General features: G+C 33.7%; 1 protein-coding gene across 2 annotated transcripts; it reads left to right on the forward strand.

Moving 5' to 3' along the window:
- Positions 1–4373: 4373 nt before the first annotated feature.
- LOC119602809 (Bardet-Biedl syndrome 1 protein homolog) lies at positions 4374–20874 on the forward strand. 2 transcript variants are annotated; one of them, XM_037954532.1, is made up of 6 exons: positions 4374–4436; positions 6305–6583; positions 6655–6890; positions 6951–7773; positions 7834–8105; positions 20677–20874. In XM_037954532.1, the coding sequence occupies exons 2-6, from the start codon at positions 6313–6315 to the stop codon at positions 20872–20874; spliced, it is 1800 nt and encodes a 599-aa protein (XP_037810460.1). In that variant the 5' UTR covers positions 4374–4436; positions 6305–6312. The 2 variants fall into 2 exon arrangements, with proteins under 2 accessions (XP_037810460.1, XP_037810459.1); XM_037954531.1 differs by lacking the exon at positions 4374–4436 and having other exon boundaries at positions 6261–6583.
- The last annotated feature ends 27 nt before the right edge of the window (positions 20875–20901 follow it).

A 20901-nucleotide genomic window follows, 5' to 3' on the forward strand; every position in this document is an offset into this window, starting at 1 on the left:
TCTATCTATCTATCTATCTATCTATCTATCTATCTATCTATCTATCTATCTATCATCTATCTATCTATCTATCTATCTATCATCTATCTATCTATCTATCTATCTATCTATCTATCTATCTATCTATCTAACTTACTAACAATTTTGGATTCATCGGTCATCGGAGTTTAAAATTTAAATAGGACTCACAAAGACCCACTCTCCATAACTCTACATTGTTTGATTCTTCATACCAATTTAGATTTTGTTTTTTTTTGTACCTCATCGCGGATCTAAGCTGCTGTTAAGGACCAGCAGAGATTTAGTTTCGGATTCATCTTGCGATTGTCTCGGCTAAAACTTACTAATCTTAATATGAATCGACTGTATGTTGAAATCAATGATTTGAAGAAAAGCTGTTATGTAGGTGATCATTGTTTGTGCGTCTACATGGGATCGGTATTACAAACATTAAAATATTTGACTATTTACTCATGTAAACTCAGGAATTAATAATTATAATTTTGTACTTGTTTTGATCTTGATCATTACAATCATTATTAACAACAATTACTAATAAACTTAAACTACTTTTACTATCAAACTATATAACAAGTGGTATAAAAATCTCAAAGTATTTCATTAAAATTCTGTCTATGTATAACATCTCTTTATACTAAAGTATAAAATTGCAACATCTACTAACTGTAATTATTATATTGGCTGGTTAAAGTCATAAGATAGCTATCAATTTACATTGATGAGTATTTTTTTTTAATTACAGGCTTTAGAAGAGAAGATGATGTTGTTGAACAAAAGTAGAAAGTGTCTTTATCTTATGAATATTAAACAAATTATTTCCCATGGTAGATAGATAAAGTACCGGTAATAAAATTACTAGACACTGCAAGTAACGCCAACACCACCCAAATTCATAAATAAATTTCATTTTCAGCGACTATGGTCAACGAATAGAATAGCAACAACAAGAAGTTTCATGTAAGATGCGATTTGAAAGAAAAAGCGAAATGAAACTGCTCTTAGGAAAATCTAGGTCTATATATAATTACAACAACTTGCTCTTGGAAGATGCAATACAATACTGAAACCAAAATAATAACACATCTTACAGAACAAGTTGAGGTAGCAGTTATTTGCAACATGTGTGTGACAACGTAAAAAAAATCGCTATCACTGGAAAAAGTCTTTGATTGAGAAAAGTGTAAGAGTGGCCAAATAAGGAGATTTTTCTTCGTATAACCTTATTAATTTATAACACACTATTTGGGGCAGACACGGAAATTCACCACTTTATTACTTGGTACGGTACCCCTCCAATACTTTCGCGACTTTTTTCGTCTTTATTTAAATTTATGATAAGTATTTCACTTAGTAGTAAAGAGATTTGTGTATAGTCTACTTAGTCTAGTTTATAGTCTAGTTTATAGTCTAGTCTATAGTCTAGTCTAGTCTAGTCTAGTCTAGTCTATAGTCTAGTCTATAGTCTAGTCTATAGTCTAGTCTATAGTCTAGTCTATAGTCTAGTCTATAGTCTAGTCTATAGTCTAGTCTATAGTCTAGTCTATAGTCTAGTCTATAGTCTAGTCTATAGTCTAGTCTATAGTCTAGTCTATAGTCTAGTCTATAGTCTAGTCTATAGTCTAGTCTATAGTCTAGTCTATAGTCTAGTCTATAGTCTAGTCTATAGTCTAGTCTATAGTCTAGTCTATAGTCTAGTCTATAGTCTAGTCTATAGTCTAGTCTATAGTCTAGTCTATAGTCTAGTCTATAGTCTAGTCTATAGTCTAGTCTATAGTCTAGTCTATAGTCTAGTCTATAGTCTAGTCTATAGTCTAGTCTATAGTCTAGTCTATAGTCTAGTCTATAGTCTAGTCTATAGTCTAGTCTATAGTCTAGTCTATAGTCTAGTCTATAGTCTAGTCTATAGTCTAGTCTATAGTCTAGTCTATAGTCTAGTCTATAGTCTAGTCTATAGTCTAGTCTATAGTCTAGTCTATAGTCTAGTCTATAGTCTAGTCTATAGTCTAGTCTATAGTCTAGTCTATAGTCTAGTCTATAGTCTAGTCTATAGTCTAGTCTATAGTCTAGTCTATAGTCTAGTCTATAGTCTAGTCTATAGTCTAGTCTATAGTCTAGTCTATAGTCTAGTCTAGTCTATAGTCTAGTCTATAGTCTAGTCTATAGTCTAGTCTATAGTCTAGTCTATAGTCTAGTCTAGTCTATAGTCTAGTCTATAGTCTAGTCTCTAGTCTAGTCTATAGTCTAGTCTATAGTCTAGTCTATAGTCTAGTCTATAGTCTAGTCTATAGTCTAGTCTATAGTCTAGTCTATAGTCTAGTCTATAGTCTAGTCTATAGTCTAGTCTATAGTCTAGTCTATAGTCTAGTCTGTAGTCTAGTCTATAGTCTAGTCTATAGTCTAGTCTATAGTCTAGTCTATAGTCTAGTCTATAGTCTAGTCTATAGTCTAGTCTATAGTCTAGTCTATAGTCTAGTCTATAGTCTAGTCTATAGTCTAGTCTATAGTCTAGTCTATAGTCTAGTCTATAGTCTAGTCTATAGTCTAGTCTATAGTCTAGTCTATAGTCTAGTCTATAGTCTAGTCTATAGTCTAGTCTATAGTCTAGTCTATAGTCTAGTCTATAGTCTAGTCTATAGTCAGTCTATAGTCTAGTCTATAGTCTAGTCTATAGTCTAGTCTATAGTCTAGTCTATAGTCTAGTCTATAGTCTAGTCTATAGTCTAGTCTATAGTCTAGTCTATAGTCTAGTCTATAGTCTAGTCTATAGTCTAGTCTATAGTCTAGTCTATAGTCTAGTCTATAGCCTAGTCTATAGTCTAGTCTATAGTCTAGTCTATAGTCTAGTCTATAGTCTAGTCTATAGTCTAGTATAGTCTAGTCTATAGTCTAGTCTATAGTCTAGTCTATAGTCTAGTCTATAGTCTAGTCTATAGTCTAGTCTATAGTCTAGTCTATCTAGTCTATAGTCTAGTCTATAGTCTAGTCTATAGTCTAGTCTATAGTCTAGTCTATAGTCTAGTCTATAGTCTAGTCTATAGTCTAGTCTATAGTCTAGTCTATAGTCTAGTCTATAGTCTAGTCTATAGTCTAGTCTATAGTCTAGTCTATAGTCTAGTCTATAGTCTAGTCTATAGTCTAGTCTATAGTCTAGTCTATAGTCTAGTCTATAGTCTAGTCTATAGTCTAGTCTATAGTCTAGTCTATAGTCTAGTCTATAGTCTAGTCTATAGTCTAGTCTATAGTCTAGTCTATAGTCTATATCTAGTCTATAGTCTAGTCTATAGTCTAGTCTAGTCTATAGTCTAGTCTATAGTCTAGTCTATAGTCTAGTCTATAGACTAGTCTATAGTTTAGTCTATAGTCTAGTCTATAGTGTAGTCTATAGACTAGTCTATAGTCTAGTCTATAGTCTAGTCTATAGTCTAGTCTATAGTCTAGTCTATAGTCTAGTCTATAGTCTAGTCTATAGTCTAGTCTATAGTCTAGTCTAGTCTATAGTCTAGTCTATAGACTAGACTATAGTCTAAACTATAGACTAGTTTATGGTCTAGCGGAAAATTCGTTAAATACTTTAAATCCTAAAAGTACCTGAAAGTTAGTACTTTTTCGAAATTTCAATTTTCCATGCCTGATTTGGGGTCTTATCTATGTTGGACTGAGTCATGATCAGACAGCATATGAGTCAGAAACCTTAGAAGCAGATAAAACATAATATGATTTATTAGACGATGAACATCCGAGTTATCTAATCTGGATAGTTATTTCTTTTAATTTTAAAATTTAATTCGTATTTCAATTATATTGACAACACTGAGATGACTACTTGCAAACTTGGTCTCTTCTAGTTTAACAGATTAAGTGAAAATTTAATTTTGAAAACTTCCTGTTTGTCAAACTACAGAGAACAGGTTAAATGCAATAAGTTTTGTTTTTCAAGAAAAAAGCTGCAACTAGAAAAAATTACCTTTAACATCTAAAAGTATTTTACAAAGTGGAAAATACCACCATAATTCCGAGAGTAAAAGTAACATGATCATTAACAATCAGTGGCAGCCGCCATCGTCAAGATGTTTCTCTCAATTATTGGTTGGTGAGTTTTCAATTATTACCAATTGTTAAACAAAAATATAAATAAAATCGAATAACATACATTTACCACAACAGTGACAGCACATACCCATAGAGTGAGTCATTTAGTTAGTGTCAAATCTATAACAACAAAAAGTCTTCAGTTAAGTGAATAACCGAACTTGGAAAACACACACAACTAACAGATCTTGCACAAGTTTTGTATAGTGAATAAACTCTTTCAATGATTACTGGTTTTGACCAGCACTCTTAGACAAAACATCATCGGTAGCAGAAACATCATCATCATTTTGGGTAAAAGCTACGGAAATAACGAGAGTGTTTTGGTGTGTATTGCCATTTTTTTAAGATTAAAAATAATTTACAATTTATTTTCTTTTTTCTTGCGCCTGTGAATTTAATTTTGAATATCGGCACGATCCCCTAGTAAAACAAAAAAAAAAATAACAAATATTTTTGTGGCGGATCAAACGTAGTAGCAACCTACTTTAACTTAACTTTAACGATTATAATCGTCGTTCTTGTTTTCATGGATTTTTTTGCAAATGTTTACATTTTGTTCATGATTCTTGAGTCTGTTTGAGCGTTAAAGTGATGAATAAGAGATTTTTTGCCGGTTATTTAAAATGAAATTGTGTGTATAGCTTTCACTTGATGACCGGATTTTTTTGTGGTTTTAGGCAATTACCAACCACTAACCAATTTCATAGACAATTTTATATGTTTAAAAATAAATTTAATATTGTTACTATTGATGATAAACAAAAAAGGTGGATGAGTTCTTAATTGGTAAAATATTTAGATTTTAAATAAAGAATTTGATTATTAATAGAGCCAAAATGAATAATAAATAACTTAAAGAATGTTACGTTAACCGAAACAAAATCAAACTAGAACTGAACTAGAACTGAACTAGTACTGAACTGGAACTGAACTAGAACTGAACTAGAACTGAACTAGAACTGAACTAGAACTGAACTAGAACTGAACTAGAACTGAACTAGAACTGAACTAGAACTGAACTAGAACTGAACTAGAACTGAACTAGAACTGAACTAGAACTGAACTAGAACTGAACTAGAACTGAACTAGAACTGAACTAGAACTGAACTAGAACTGAACTAGAACTGAACTAGAACTGAACTAGAACTGAACTAGAACTGAACTAGAACTGAACTAGAACTGAACTAGAACTGAACTAGAACTGAACTAGAACTGAACTAGAACTGAACTAGAACTGAACTAGAACTGAACTAGAACTGAACTAGAACTGAACTAGAACTGAACTAGAACTGAACTAGAACTGAACTAGAACTGAACTAGAACTGAACTAGAAACTGAACTAGAACTGAACTAGAACTGACTAGAACTGAACTAGAACTGAACTAGAACTGACTACTGAACTAGAACTGAACTAGAACTGAACTAGAACTGAACTAGAACTGAACTAGAACTGAACTAGAACTGAACTAGAACTGAACTAGAACTGAACTAGAACTGAACTAGAACTGAACTAGAACTGAACTAGAACTGAACTAGAACTGAACTAGAACTGAACTAGAACTGAACTAGAACTGAACTAGAACTGAACTAGAACTGAACTAGAACTGAACTAGAACTGAACTAGAACTGAACTAGAACTGAACTAGAACTGAACTAGAACTGAACTAGAACTGAACTAGAACTGAACTAGAACTGAACTAGAACTGAACTAGAACTGAACTAGAACTGAACTAGAACTGAACTAGAACTGAACTAGAACTGAACTAGAACTGAACTAGAACTGAACTAGAACTGAACTAGAACTGAACTAGAACTGAACTAGAACTGAACTAGAACTGAACTAGAACTGAACTAGAACTGAACTAGAACTGAACTAGAACTGAACTAGAACTGAACTAGAACTGAACTGAACTAGAACTGAACTAGAACTGAACTAGAACCGAACTAGAACTGAACTGGAACTGAATTCCTTTAATTAGTTTTATGTGACTTGGTTGCTTGCCGGGTAAACTCAATCAAAAGAAATGAAACTACTTTAAAATGCAACCCTTAAAAAAAGACATACCAAATAATCAACACGGTCATACACAAACCGTTACTATGGTAAATAGAATAAAATCAAACGAAAACAAAACATAAAACTAACACTAACATTAACTAAAACATTTTTTTAATTCTCCATAATTTAAAGAAATAAATATGGGTACTCCGGGAAATTGGCTACAGGTTATTGTAGACGGAAATGAAAAACCTCAGTTAACCACTTTACCATCATGTATGACTGTCAGCGACATCAAATCAGACAATTATGTTAGATTAATAGCCACTGATATAACATTAGATGAGGAACCACCAGCAGCTAAACTAAAAGTATTTCGAGGTATTGATTTGGAATCCGAACATGAATTAAAGGGCATACCAGCAGCTATAGAAAGTTTATACATAGATGAATCGGAACCGAAAACACCGAGTAAGTTAGAATTGTCAAGATTAGTTAGAAAGAAATGTTTGGGATTATAACACTTGTTTCGAAATTTTTAGTTTTGGCTGTGGCTATCAGTGAATCGGTGTTATTCTATCGTCATATGAAACCTTATTTCAAATACACTTTACCCGAATTAGAGGTTTTGGAGGAAGAAAAGGAAATATGGCGTAAATTAAATATAGTAAGAACGGATGATCAAGAAGCTCTTATAGAGGAACTTAAAGCTATGGAACGTCCTAAACTCACTAGGAAATCGCAGCATTTGCTAAATCTAATGCCCCAAGACAGGGATGTAAGACAACACAGTATTTTTAAATTTATGAATTTTTATTATTAATTACTTTATATGCAGAGATTTATACGAGAACAAGGAGAAAACAATTTAATACGTTATCCATCTGCCGTTGCCCTTAAATGTCTAGCCCGTGTTTCGAGTGGCGTTTCACAACCTCCCTCACATTTAGTAATTGCCACCGATACTGGTGAGATTTTAATACTAGAACCTCAAAGTTTTGGCCTATTATATCGAGCAAGGGCTTGTCCCGAAATAACTCCTAGCATGTTGGCTGTCAATGGTTGTTTTGAAACAGACTTCTGTATTGCTATAGCCACACGTTATGGCTCGGTTTATCTGTTACGCAAAACAGCCAACGAAGGTCAAGAAATATTTAAGTTATCCTATCCTTTAACTGGCTTAGTTCTACTGCCCATTGATCAAACCATAGTAGTGTCATCGATGGATAAGAAATTACTTTGCTATTCGAAAAAGGGTAAACAATTGTATATGGTACGTTTGGAGGAACAACCCATTTGTATGAGCATGGTGAATTTAACTCATTTGGGTTTAACTCTAATTTGTGTGGCTTTACAAGGCGGACTCGTGCAATTTTATATGCAAAAATATTTAGTGGATGAATTTCAAATTTGTGGCACTGTCAGTTCCATGATATTTGGCTATTTGGGTTTGGAAGAACATGTTCTTTGCTTGACAACTATTGAAGGAGATTTGGTGATTAAAATACTAAAGAGAACAGCATCATTTGAACCAAATCAAAAGTTATCCGGACGTGGCATGCCGCATGTCTCAGATATGGTACAAAATGCAGTTTTGGAAAAACCCAAAAAGAGTTCTATTTTTGTAGAACAAGTGGCTCGAGAAAAACAGAATGCTAAATGTTTGTAGTTTTAAAATATTTTATCATCAAAATTTAATTTTAGATTTTTTTTTATTACAGCCACTTATGGTAGCTTTCAAGTGGAATTATGGCGTTTAAGACATACTGCTGCTAGAGCCACAGTTGATGCTTTAAATTCTTCCGAACGCACTATATCGGGTGACATAACTCATGCTCCTGTCAAACTTTCAGCTGAAGTTTGTGGTGTCGGTCCGGTCTTTCGTTTGTACTTAACCATACAAAACTTATCAACATACAAAATGGCTTCGAATTTAGTAGTTTTACTTCATGCCGACAGACGCCATTATACTATACAAAAATCTATGGCCAAGGTAAATATTCCATCATATAAATATTACAGATTAAGCTCCGTTTATCAATTGGGTGGCTATTTAAGAAACTACAGCCGATTTTAGTTTTTTTATATAAAATTCGATATTTGATGGGAAAACGAAGTGATCACAGATTAAGCTCCGTTTGTCGATTGGGTGGCTATTTAAGAAACTACGGCCGATTTTAGTTTTCTCATATAAAAATCGATATTTGATGGAAAATCGAAGTGATCACAGATTAAGCTCCGTTTGTCGATTGGGTGGCTATTTAAGAAACTACAGCCGATTTTAGTTTTCTCATATAAAAATCGATATTTGATGAAAAATCGAAGTGATCACAGATTAAGCTCCGTTTGTCGATTGGGTGGCTATTTAAGAAACTACAGCCGATTTTAGTTTTCTCATATAAAAATCAATTTTTAATGGAAAATCGAAGTGATCACTGATTAAGCTCCGTTTGTCGATTGGGTGGCTATTTAAGAAACTACAGCCGATTTTAGTTTTCTCATATAAAAATCGATTTATAATGGAAAATCGAAGTGATCACAGATTAAGCTCCGTTTGTCGATTGGGTGGCTATTTAAGAAACTACAGCCGATTTTAGTTTTCTCATATAAAAATCGATTTTTAACGGAAAATCGAAGTGATCACGGATTAAGCTCCGTTTGTCGATTGGGTGGCTATTTAAGAAACTACAGCCGATTTTAGTTTTTTCATATAAAAATCAATTTTTAATGGACAATGGAAGTGATCACAGATTAAGCTCCGTCTGTCGATTGGGTGGCTATTTAAGGAACTACAGCCGATTTTAGTTTTCTCATAGAAAAATCGATATTTCATGGAAAATCGAAGTGATCACGGATTAAGCTCCGTTTGTCGATTGAGTGGCTATTTAAGAAACTACAGCCGATTTTAGTTTTCTCATATAAAAATCGATATATGATGGAAAATCGAAGTGATCACGGATTAAGCTCCGTTTGTCGATTGGATTTTTATTTAAGAAACTGCAGCCGATTTTAGTTTTCTCATGTAAAAATCGATTTTTAATGGAAAATCGAAGTGATCACGGATTAAGCTCTGTTTGTCGATTGGGTGGCTATTTAAGAAACTACAGCCGATTTTAGTTTTCTCATGTAAAAATCGATTTTTAATGGAAAATCGAAGTGATCACGGATTAAGCTTCGTTTGTCGATTGGGTGGCTATTTAAGAAACTACAGCCGATTTTAGTTTTCTCATATAAAAATGGATTTATAATGGAAAATCGAAGTGATCACAGATTAAGCTCCGTTTGTCGATTGGGTGGCTATTTAAGAAACTACAGCCGATTTTAGTTTTCTCATATAAAAATCGATATTTGATGGAAAATCGAAGTGATCACAGATTAAGCTCTGTTTGTCGATTGGGTGGCTATTTAAGAAACTACAGCCGATTTTAGTTTTCTTATATAAAAATTGCTATTTGATGGGAAATCGAAGTGATCACAGATTAAGCACCGTTTGTCGATTGGGTGGCTATTTAAGAAACTACAGCCGATTTTAGTTTTCTCATGTAAAAATCGATTTTTAATGGAAAATCGAAGTGATCACGGATTAAGCTCCGTTTGTCGATTGGGTGGCTATTTAAGAAACTACAGCCGATTTTAGTTTTCTCATGTAAAAATCGATTTTTAATGGAAAATCGAAGTGATCACGGATTAAGCTCCGTTTGTCGATTGGGTGGCTTTTTAAGAAACTACAGCCGATTTTAGTTTTTTTTATATAAAAATCGATATTTGATGGGAAATCGAAGTGATCACAGATTAAGCTCCGTTTGTCGATTGGGTGGCTATTTAAGAAACTACAGCCGATTTTAGTTTTTTCATTTACAAATCGATATTTGATGGGAAATCGAAGTGATCACAGATTAAGCTCCGTTTGTCGATTGGGTGGCTATTTAAGAAACTACAGCCGATTTTAGTTTTCTCATATAAAAATGAATTTATAATGGAAAATCGAAGTGATCACGGATTAAGCTCCGTTTGTCGATTGGATGGCTATTTAGGAAACTACAGCCGATTTTAGTTTTCTCATATAAAAATCGACTTTTAATGGAAAATCGAAGTGATCACGGATTAAGCTCCGTTTGTCGATTGGATGGCTATTTAAGAAACTACAGCCGATTTTAGTTTTCTCATATAAAAATCGATTTTTAATGGAAAATCGAAGTGATCACAGATTAAGCTCCGTTTGTCGATTGGGTGGCTATTTAAGAAACTACAGCCGATTTTAGTTTTCTCATATAAAAATGGATTTATAATGGAAAATCGAAGTGATCACAGATTAAGCTCCGTTTGTCGATTGGGTGGCTATTTAAGAAACTACAGCCGATTTTAGTTTTCTCATATAAAAATCGATTTTGAATGGAAAATCGAAGTGATCACAGATTAGGCTCCATTTGTCGATTGGGTGGCTATTTAAGAAACTACAGCCGATTTTAGTTTTCTCACATAAAAATCGATATTTGATGGGAAATCGAAATGATCACAGATTAAGCTCCGTTTGTCGATTGGGTGGCTATTTAAGAAACTACAGCCGATTTTAGTTTTCTCATATAAAAATCGATATTTGATGGGAAATCGAAGTGATCACAGATTAAGCTCCGTTTGTCGATTGGGTGGCTATTTAAGAAACTACAGCCGATTTTAGTTTTTTCATTTACAAATCGATATTTGATGGGAAATCGAAGTGATCACAGATTAAGCTCCGTTTGTCGATTGGGTGGCTATTTAAGAAACTACAGCCGATTTTAGTTTTCTCATATAAAAATCGATATTTGATGGGAAATCGAAGTGATCACAGATTAAGCTCCGTTTGTCGATTGGGTGGCTATTTAAGAAACTACAGCCGATTTTAGTTTTTTCATTTACAAATCGATATTTGATGGGAAATCGAAGTGATCACAGATTAAGCTCCGTTTGTCGATTGGGTGGCTATTTAAGAAACTACAGCCGATTTTAGTTTTCTCATATAAAAATCGATATTTGATGCGAAATCGAAGTGATCACAGATTAAGCTCCGTTTGTCGATTGGGTGGCTATTTAAGAAACTACAGCCGATTTTAGTTTTCTCATATAAAAATCGATATTTGATCGAAAGTCGAAGTGATCACAGATTAAGCTCCGTTTGTCGATTGGGTGGCTATTTAAGAAACTACAGCCGATTTTAGTTTTCTCATGTAAAAATCGATTTTTAATGGAATATCGAAGTGATCACAGATTAAGCTCCGTTTGTCGATTGGGTGGCTATTTAAGAAACTACAGCCGATTTTAGTTTTCTCATATAAAAATCGATTTTTAATCGAAAATCGAAGTGATCACAGATTAAGCTCCGTTTATTGATTTGGTGGCTATTTAAGAAACTACAGCCGATTTTAGTTTTCTCATATAAAAATCGATATTTGATGGAAAATCGAAGTGATCACAGATTAAGCTCCGTTTGTCGATTGGGTGGCTATTTAAGAAACTACAGCCGATTTTAGTTTTCTCATATAAAAATCGATATTTGATGGGAAATCGAAGTGATCACAGATTAAGCTCCGTTTGTCGATTGGGTGGCTATTTAAGAAACTACAGCCGATTTTAGTTTTTTCATTTACAAATCGATATTTGATGGGAAATCGAAGTGATCACAGATTAAGCTCCGTTTGTCGATTGGGTGGCTATTTAAGAAACTACAGCCGATTTTAGTTTTCTCATATAAAAATCGATATTTGATGCGAAATCGAAGTGATCACAGATTAAGCTCCGTTTGTCGATTGGGTGGCTATTTAAGAAACTACAGCCGATTTTAGTTTTCTCATATAAAAATCGATTTTTAATGGAAGATCGAAGTGATCACAGATTAAGCTCCGTTTGTCGATTGGGTGGCTATTTAAGAAACTACAGCCGATTTTAGTTTTCTCATATAAAAACAATTTTTAAAGGAAAATCGAAGTGATCACAGATTAAGCTCCGTTTGTCGATTGGGTGGCTATTTAAGAAACTACAGCCGATTTTAGTTTTCTCATATAAAAATCGATATTTGATGGGAAATCGAAGTGATCACGGATTAAGCTCCGTTTGTCGATTGGGTGGCTATTTAAGAAACTACAGCCGATTTTAGTTTTCTCATATAAAAATCGATTTTTAATGGAAAATCGAAGTGATCACAGATTAAGCTCCGTTTGTCGATTGGATGGCTATTTAAGAAACTACAGCCAATTTTAGTTTTCTCATATAAAATTTGATTTTTAATGGAAAATCGAAGTGATCACGGATTAAGCTCCGTTTGTCGATTGGATGGCTATTTAAGAAACTACAGCCGATTTTAGTTTTCTCACATAAAAATCGATATTTGATGGGAAATCGAAATCATCACAGATTAAGCTCCGTTTGTCGATTGGGTGGCTATTTAAGAAACTACAGCCGATTTTAGTTTTCTCATATAAAAATCAATTTTTAATGGAAAATCGAAGTGATCACGGATTAAGCTCCGTTTGTCGATTGGATTTTTATTTAAGAAACTGCAGCCGATTTTAGTTTTCTCATGTAAAAATCGATTTTTAATGGAAAATCGAAGTGATCACGGATTAAGCTCTGTTTGTCGATTGGGTGGCTATTTAAGAAACTACAGCCGATTTTAGTTTTCTCATGTAAAAATCGATTTTTAATGGAAAATCGAAGTGATCACGGATTAAGCTTCGTTTGTCGATTGGGTGGCTATTTAAGAAACTACAGCCGATTTTAGTTTTCTCATATAAAAATGGATTTATAATGGAAAATCGAAGTGATCACAGATTAAGCTCCGTTTGTCGATTGGGTGGCTATTTAAGAAACTACAGCCGATTTTAGTTTTCTCATATAAAAATCGATATTTGATGGAAAATCGAAGTGATCACAGATTAAGCTCTGTTTGTCGATTGGGTGGCTATTTAAGAAACTACAGCCGATTTTAGTTTTCTTATATAAAAATTGATATTTGATGGGAAATCGAAGTGATCACAGATTAAGCACCGTTTGTCGATTGGGTGGCTATTTAAGAAACTACAGCCGATTTTAGTTTTCTCATGTAAAAATCGATTTTTAATGGAAAATCGAAGTGATCACGGATTAAGCTCCGTTTGTCGATTGGGTGGCTATTTAAGAAACTACAGCCGATTTTAGTTTTCTCATATAAAAATGGATTTATAATGGAAAATCGAAGTGATCACAGATTAAGCTCCGTTTGTCGATTGGGTGGCTATTTAAGAAACTACAGCCGATTTTAGTTTTCTCATATAAAAATCGATATTTGATGGGAAATCGAAGTGATCACGGATTAAGCTCCGTTTGTCGATTGGGTGGCTATTTAATAAACTACAGCCGATTTTAGTTTTCTCATATAAAAATGAATTTATAATGGAAAATCGAAGTGATCACGGATTAAGCTCCGTTTGTCGATTGGATGGCTATTTAGGAAACTACAGCCGATTTTAGTTTTCTCATATAAAAATCGACTTTTAATGGAAAATCGAAGTGATCACGGATTAAGCTCCGTTTGTCGATTGGATGGCTATTTAAGAAACTACAGCCGATTTTAGTTTTCTTATATAAAAATAAATTTTTAATGGAAAATCGAAGTGATCACGGATTAAGCTCCGTTTGTCGATTGGGTGGCTATTTAAGAAACTACAGCCGATTTTAGTTTTCTCATATAAAAATCGATTTTTAATGGAAAATCGAAGTGATCACGGATTAAGCTCCGTTTGTCGATTGGGTGGCTTTTTAAGAAACTACAGCCGATTTTAGTTTTTTTTATATAAAAATCGATATTTGATGGGAAATCGAAGTGATCACAGATTAAGCTCCGTTTGTCGATTGGGTGGCTATTTAAGAAACTACAGCCGATTTTAGTTTTTTCATTTACAAATCGATATTTGATGGGAAATCGAAGTGATCACAGATTAAGCTCCGTTTGTCGATTGGGTGGCTATTTAAGAAACTACAGCCGATTTTAGTTTTCTCATATAAAAATGAATTTATAATGGAAAATCGAAGTGATCACGGATTAAGCTCCGTTTGTCGATTGGATGGCTATTTAGGAAACTACAGCCGATTTTAGTTTTCTCATATAAAAATCGACTTTTAATGGAAAATCGAAGTGATCACGGATTAAGCTCCGTTTGTCGATTGGATGGCTATTTAAGAAACTACAGCCGATTTTAGTTTTCTCATATAAAAATCGATTTTTAATGGAAAATCGAAGTGATCACAGATTAAGCTCCGTTTGTCGATTGGGTGGCTATTTAAGAAACTACAGCCGATTTTAGTTTTCTCATATAAAAATGGATTTATAATGGAAAATCGAAGTGATCACAGATTAAGCTCCGTTTGTCGATTGGGTGGCTATTTAAGAAACTACAGCCGATTTTAGTTTTCTCATATAAAAATCGATTTTGAATGGAAAATCGAAGTGATCACAGATTAGGCTCCATTTGTCGATTGGGTGGCTATTTAAGAAACTACAGCCGATTTTAGTTTTCTCACATAAAAATCGATATTTGATGGGAAATCGAAATGATCACAGATTAAGCTCCGTTTGTCGATTGGGTGGCTATTTAAGAAACTACAGCCGATTTTAGTTTTTTTATATAAAAATCGATATTTGATGGGAAATCGAAGTGATCACAGATTAAGCTCCGTTTGTCGATTGGGTGGCTATTTAAGAAACTACAGCCGATTTTAGTTTTCTCATATAAAAATCGATATTTGATGGGAAATCGAAGTGATCACAGATTAAGCTCCGTTTGTCGATTGGGTGGCTATTTAAGAAACTACAGCCGATTTTAGTTTTTTCATTTACAAATCGATATTTGATGGGAAATCGAAGTGATCACAGATTAAGCTCCGTTTGTCGATTGGGTGGCTATTTAAGAAACTACAGCCGATTTTAGTTTTCTCATATAAAAATCGATATTTGATGCGAAATCGAAGTGATCACAGATTAAGCTCCGTTTGTCGATTGGGTGGCTATTTAAGAAACTACAGCCGATTTTAGTTTTCTCATATAAAAATCGATATTTGATCGAAAGTCGAAGTGATCACAGATTAAGCTCCGTTTGTCGATTGGGTGGCTATTTAAGAAACTACAGCCGATTTTAGTTTTCTCATGTAAAAATCGATTTTTAATGGAAAATCGAAGTGATCACAGATTAAGCTCCGTTTGTCGATTGGGTGGCTATTTAAGAAACTACAGCCGATTTTAGTTTTCTCATATAAAAATCGATTTTTAATCGAAAATCGAAGTGATCACAGATTAAGCTCCGTTTATTGATTTGGTGGCTATTTAAGAAACTACAGCCGATTTTAGTTTTCTCATATAAAAATCGATATTTGATGGAAAATCGAAGTGATCACAGATTAAGCTCCGTTTGTCGATTGGGTGGCTATTTAAGAAACTACAGCCGATTTTAGTTTTCTCATATAAAAATGGATTTATAATGGAAAATCGAAGTGATCACAGATTAAGCTCCGTTTGTCGATTGGGTGGCTATTTAAGAAACTACAGCCAATTTTAGTTTTCTCATATAAAATTTGATTTTTAATGGAAAATCGAAGTGATCACGGATTAAGCTCCGTTTGTCGATTGGATGGCTATTTAAGAAACTACAGCCGATTTTAGTTTTCTCACATAAAAATCGATATTTGATGGGAAATCGAAATCATCACAGATTAAGCTCCGTTTGTCGATTGGGTGGCTATTTAAGAAACTACAGCCGATTTTAGTTTTCTCATATAAAAATGGATTTATAATGGAAAATCGAAGTGATCACAGATTAAGCTCCGTTTGTCGATTGGATGGCTATTTAAGAAACTACAGCCAATTTTAGTTTTCTCATATAAAATTTGATTTTTAATGGAAAATCGAAGTGATCACGGATTAAGCTCCGTTTGTCGATTGGATGGCTATTTAAGAAACTACAGCCGATTTTAGTTTTCTCACATAAAAATCGATATTTGATGGGAAATCGAAATCATCACAGATTAAGCTCCGTTTGTCGATTGGGTGGCTATTTAAGAAACTACAGCCGATTTTAGTTTTCTCATATAAAAATCAATTTTTAATGGAAAATCGAAGTGATCACGGATTAAGCTCCGTTTGTCGATTGGATTTTTATTTAAGAAACTGCAGCCGATTTTAGTTTTCTCATGTAAAAATCGATTTTTAATGGAAAATCGAAGTGATCACGGATTAAGCTCTGTTTGTCGATTGGGTGGCTATTTAAGAAACTACAGCCGATTTTAGTTTTCTCATGTAAAAATCGATTTTTAATGGAAAATCGAAGTGATCACGGATTAAGCTTCGTTTGTCGATTGGGTGGCTATTTAAGAAACTACAGCCGATTTTAGTTTTCTCATATAAAAATGGATTTATAATGGAAAATCGAAGTGATCACAGATTAAGCTCTGTTTGTCGATTGGGTGGCTATTTAAGAAACTACAGCCGATTTTAGTTTTCTTATATAAAAATTGATATTTGATGGGAAATCGAAGTGATCACAGATTAAGCACCGTTTGTCGATTGGGTGGCTATTTAAGAAACTACAGCCGATTTTAGTTTTCTCATGTAAAAATCGATTTTTAATGGAAAATCGAAGTGATCACGGATTAAGCTCCGTTTGTCGATTGGGTGGCTATTTAAGAAACTACAGCCGATTTTAGTTTTCTCATATAAAAATGGATTTATAATGGAAAATCGAAGTGATCACAGATTAAGCTCCGTTTGTCGATTGGGTGGCTATTTAAGAAACTACAGCCGATTTTAGTTTTCTCATATAAAAATCGATATTTGATGGGAAATCGAAGTGATCACGGATTAAGCTCCGTTTGTCGATTGGGTGGCTATTTAATAAACTACAGCCGATTTTAGTTTTCTCATATAAAAATGAATTTATAATGGAAAATCGAAGTGATCACGGATTAAGCTCCGTTTGTCGATTGGATGGCTATTTAGGAAACTACAGCCGATTTTAGTTTTCTCATATAAAAATCGACTTTTAATGGAAAATCGAAGTGATCACGGATTAAGCTCCGTTTGTCGATTGGATGGCTATTTAAGAAACTACAGCCGATTTTAGTTTTCTTATATAAAAATAAATTTTTAATGGAAAATCGAAGTGATCACGGATTAAGCTCCGTTTGTCGATTGGGTGGCTATTTAAGAAACTACAGCCGATTTTAGTTTTCTCATATAAAAATCGATTTTTAATGGAAAATCGAAGTGATCACGGATTAAGCTCCGTTTGTCGATTGGGTGGCTTTTTAAGAAACTACAGCCGATTTTAGTTTTTTTTATATAAAAATCGATATTTGATGGGAAATCGAAGTGATCACAGATTAAGCTCCATTTGTCGATTGGGTGGCTATTTAAGAAACTACAGCCGATTTTAGTTTTTTCATTTACAAATCGATATTTGATGGGAAATCGAAGTGATCACAGATTAAGCTCCGTTTGTCGATTGGGTGGCTATTTAAGAAACTACAGCCGATTTTAGTTTTCTCATATAAAAATGAATTTATAATGGAAAATCGAAGTGATCACGGATTAAGCTCCGTTTGTCGATTGGATGGCTATTTAGGAAACTACAGCCGATTTTAGTTTTCTCATATAAAAATCGACTTTTAATGGAAAATCGAAGTGATCACGGATTAAGCTCCGTTTGTCGATTGGATGGCTATTTAAGAAACTACAGCCGATTTTAGTTTTCTCATATAAAAATCGATTTTTAATGGAAAATCGAAGTGATCACAGATTAAGCTCCGTTTGTCGATTGGGTGGCTATTTAAGAAACTACAGCCGATTTTAGTTTTCTCATATAAAAATGGATTTATAATGGAAAATCGAAGTGATCACAGATTAAGCTCCGTTTGTCGATTGGGTGGCTATTTAAGAAACTACAGCCGATTTTAGTTTTCTCATATAAAAATCGATTTTGAATGGAAAATCGAAGTGATCACAGATTAGGCTCCATTTGTCGATTGGGTGGCTATTTAAGAAACTACAGCCGATTTTAGTTTTTTTATATAAAAATCGATATTTGATGGGAAATCGAAGTGATCACAGATTAAGCTCCGTTTGTCGATTGGGTGGCTATTTAAGAAACTACAGCCGATTTTAGTTTTTTCATTTACAAATCGATATTTGATGGGAAATCGAAGTGATCACAGATTAAGCTCCGTTTGTCGATTGGGTGGCTATTTAAGAAACTACAGCCGATTTTAGTTTTCTCATGTAAAAATCGATTTTTAATGGAAAATCGAAGTGATCACAGATTAAGCTCCGTTTGTCGATTGGGTGGCTATTTAAGAAACTACAGCCGATTTTAGTTTTCTCATATAAAAATCGATTTTTAATCGAAAATCGAAGTGATCACAGATTAAGCTCCGTTTATTGATTTGGTGGCTATTTAAGAAACTACAGCCGATTTTAGTTTTCTCATATAAAAATCGATATTTGATGGAAAATCGAAGTGATCACAGTTTAAGCTCCGTTTGTCGATTGGGTGGCTATTTAAGAAACTACAGCCGATTTTAGTTTTCTCATATAAAAATCGATATTTGATGGGAAATCGAAGTGATCACAGATTAAGCTCCGTTTGTCGATTGGGTGGCTATTTAAGAAACTACAGCCGATTTTAGTTTTTTCATTTACAAATCGATATTTGATGGGAAATCGAAGTGATCACAGATTAAGCTCCGTTTGTCGATTGGGTGGCTATTTAAGAAACTACAGCCGATTTTAGTTTTCTCATATAAAAATCGATATTTGATGCGAAATCGAAGTGATCACAGATTAAGCTCCGTTTGTCGATTGGGTGGCTATTTAAGAAACTACAGCCGATTTTAGTTTTCTCATATAAAAATCGATTTTTAATGGAAGATCGAAGTGATCACAGATTAAGCTCCGTTTGTCGATTGGGTGGCTATTTAAGAAACTACAGCCGATTTTAGTTTTCTCATATAAAAATCAATTTTTAAAGGAAAATCGAAGTGATCACAGATTAAGCTCCGTTTGTCGATTGGGTGGCTATTTAAGAAACTACAGCCGATTTTAGTTTTCTCATATAAAAATCGATATTTGATGGGAAATCGAAGTGATCACGGATTAAGCTCCGTTTGTCGATTGGGTGGCTATTTAAGAAACTACAGCCGATTTTAGTTTTCTCATATAAAAATCGATTTTTAATGGAAAATCGAAGTGATCACAGATTAAGCTCCGTTTGTCGATTGGATGGCTATTTAAGAAACTACAGCCAATTTTAGTTTTCTCATATAAAATTTGATTTTTAATGGAAAATCGAAGTGATCACGGATTAAGCTCCGTTTGTCGATTGGATGGCTATTTAAGAAACTACAGCCGATTTTAGTTTTCTCACATAAAAATCGATATTTGATGGGAAATCGAAATCATCACAGATTAAGCTCCGTTTGTCGATTGGGTGGCTATTTAAGAAACTACAGCCGATTTTAGTTTTCTCATATAAAAATCGATTTTGAATGGAAAATCTAAGTGATCACGGATTAAGCTCTGTTTGTCGATTGGGTGGCTATTTAAGAAACTACAGCCGATTTTAGTTTTCTCATATAAAAATCGATTTTTGATGGGAAATCGAAGTGATCATGGATTAAGCTCTGTTTGTCGATTGGGTGGCTATTTAAGAAACTTCAGCCGATTTTAGTTTTCTCATATAAAAATCGATATTTGATGGGAAATCGAAGTGATCACAGATTTTAGTTTTCTCATATAAAAATCGATTTTGAATGGAAAATCGAAGTGATCACGGATTAAGCTCTGTTTGTCGATTGGGTGGCTATTTAAGAAACTACAGCCGATTTTAGTTTTCTTATATAAAAATTGATATTTGATGGGAAATCGAAGTGATCACGGTTTAAGCTCTGTTTGTCGATTGGGTGGCTATTTAAAAAACTACAGCCGATTTTAGTTTTCTCATATAAAAATGGATTTTTAATGGAGAATCGAAGTTATCACAGATTAAGCTCCGTTTGTCGATTGGGTGGCTATTTAAGAAACTACAGCCGATTTTAGTTTTTTTTTATATAAAAATCGATTTATAATCGAAGTGATCACAGATTAAACTCCGTTTGTCGATTGGGTGGCTATTTAAGAAACTACAGCCGATTTCAGTTTTCTCATATAAAAATGGATTTTTAATGGAAAATCGAAGTGATCACAGATTAAGCTCCGTTTGTCGATTGGATGGCTATTTAAGAAACTACAGCCGATTTTAGTTTTCTCATATAAAAATCGATATTTGATGCGAAATCGAAGTGATCACAGATTAAGCTCCGTTTGTCGTTTGGGTGGCTATTTAAGAAACTACAGCCGATTTTAGTTTTCTCATATAAAAATCGATATTTGATGGAAAATCGAAGTGATCACAGATTAAGCTCCGTTTGAAGATTGGATGGCTATATAAGAAACTACAGCCGACTTTAGTTTTTTTAGAATTTTCATATCAATTTTTGACTAAGACTTTTATTTCTTCGTATTTTAGCTTCCCAGTATATTACCTGGAGTACCATTGAAGATTGATTTTGAAGTAGTGGCCGTTTTGGATATTAACGACAAATTACCACCGCATACTCTAACACCAGATAACTCACACATACGTGTAATGATAATGAAAATTCAACAAACAAAACCATTAATAGCAGCCGTCATAGCAATGCCACAATCAGAAGCTAATTTCTAAAGCATATTACTAGGCTGACGAAATACT

This window comes from Lucilia sericata, unplaced genomic scaffold (genome assembly GCF_015586225.1).
Source record: "Lucilia sericata isolate MDLA Ls3-8-SP2 unplaced genomic scaffold, ASM1558622v1 Contig000254F_arrow, whole genome shotgun sequence".
Classification (NCBI taxonomy): Eukaryota; Metazoa; Arthropoda; class Insecta; order Diptera; family Calliphoridae; genus Lucilia; species Lucilia sericata.

Coding starts and splice junctions, on each gene's coding strand:
- LOC119602809 (XM_037954532.1), top strand. CDS start 6,313: ATGGGTACTCCGGGAAATTGGCTACAGGTTATTGTAGACGGAAATGAA. Junction 6,891..6,950: donor TAATGCCCCAAGACAGGGAT/GTAAGACAACAC, acceptor CTTTATATGCAG/AGATTTATACGAGAACAAGG. Junction 8,106..20,676: donor TACAAAAATCTATGGCCAAG/GTAAATATTCCA, acceptor TTCGTATTTTAG/CTTCCCAGTATATTACCTGG.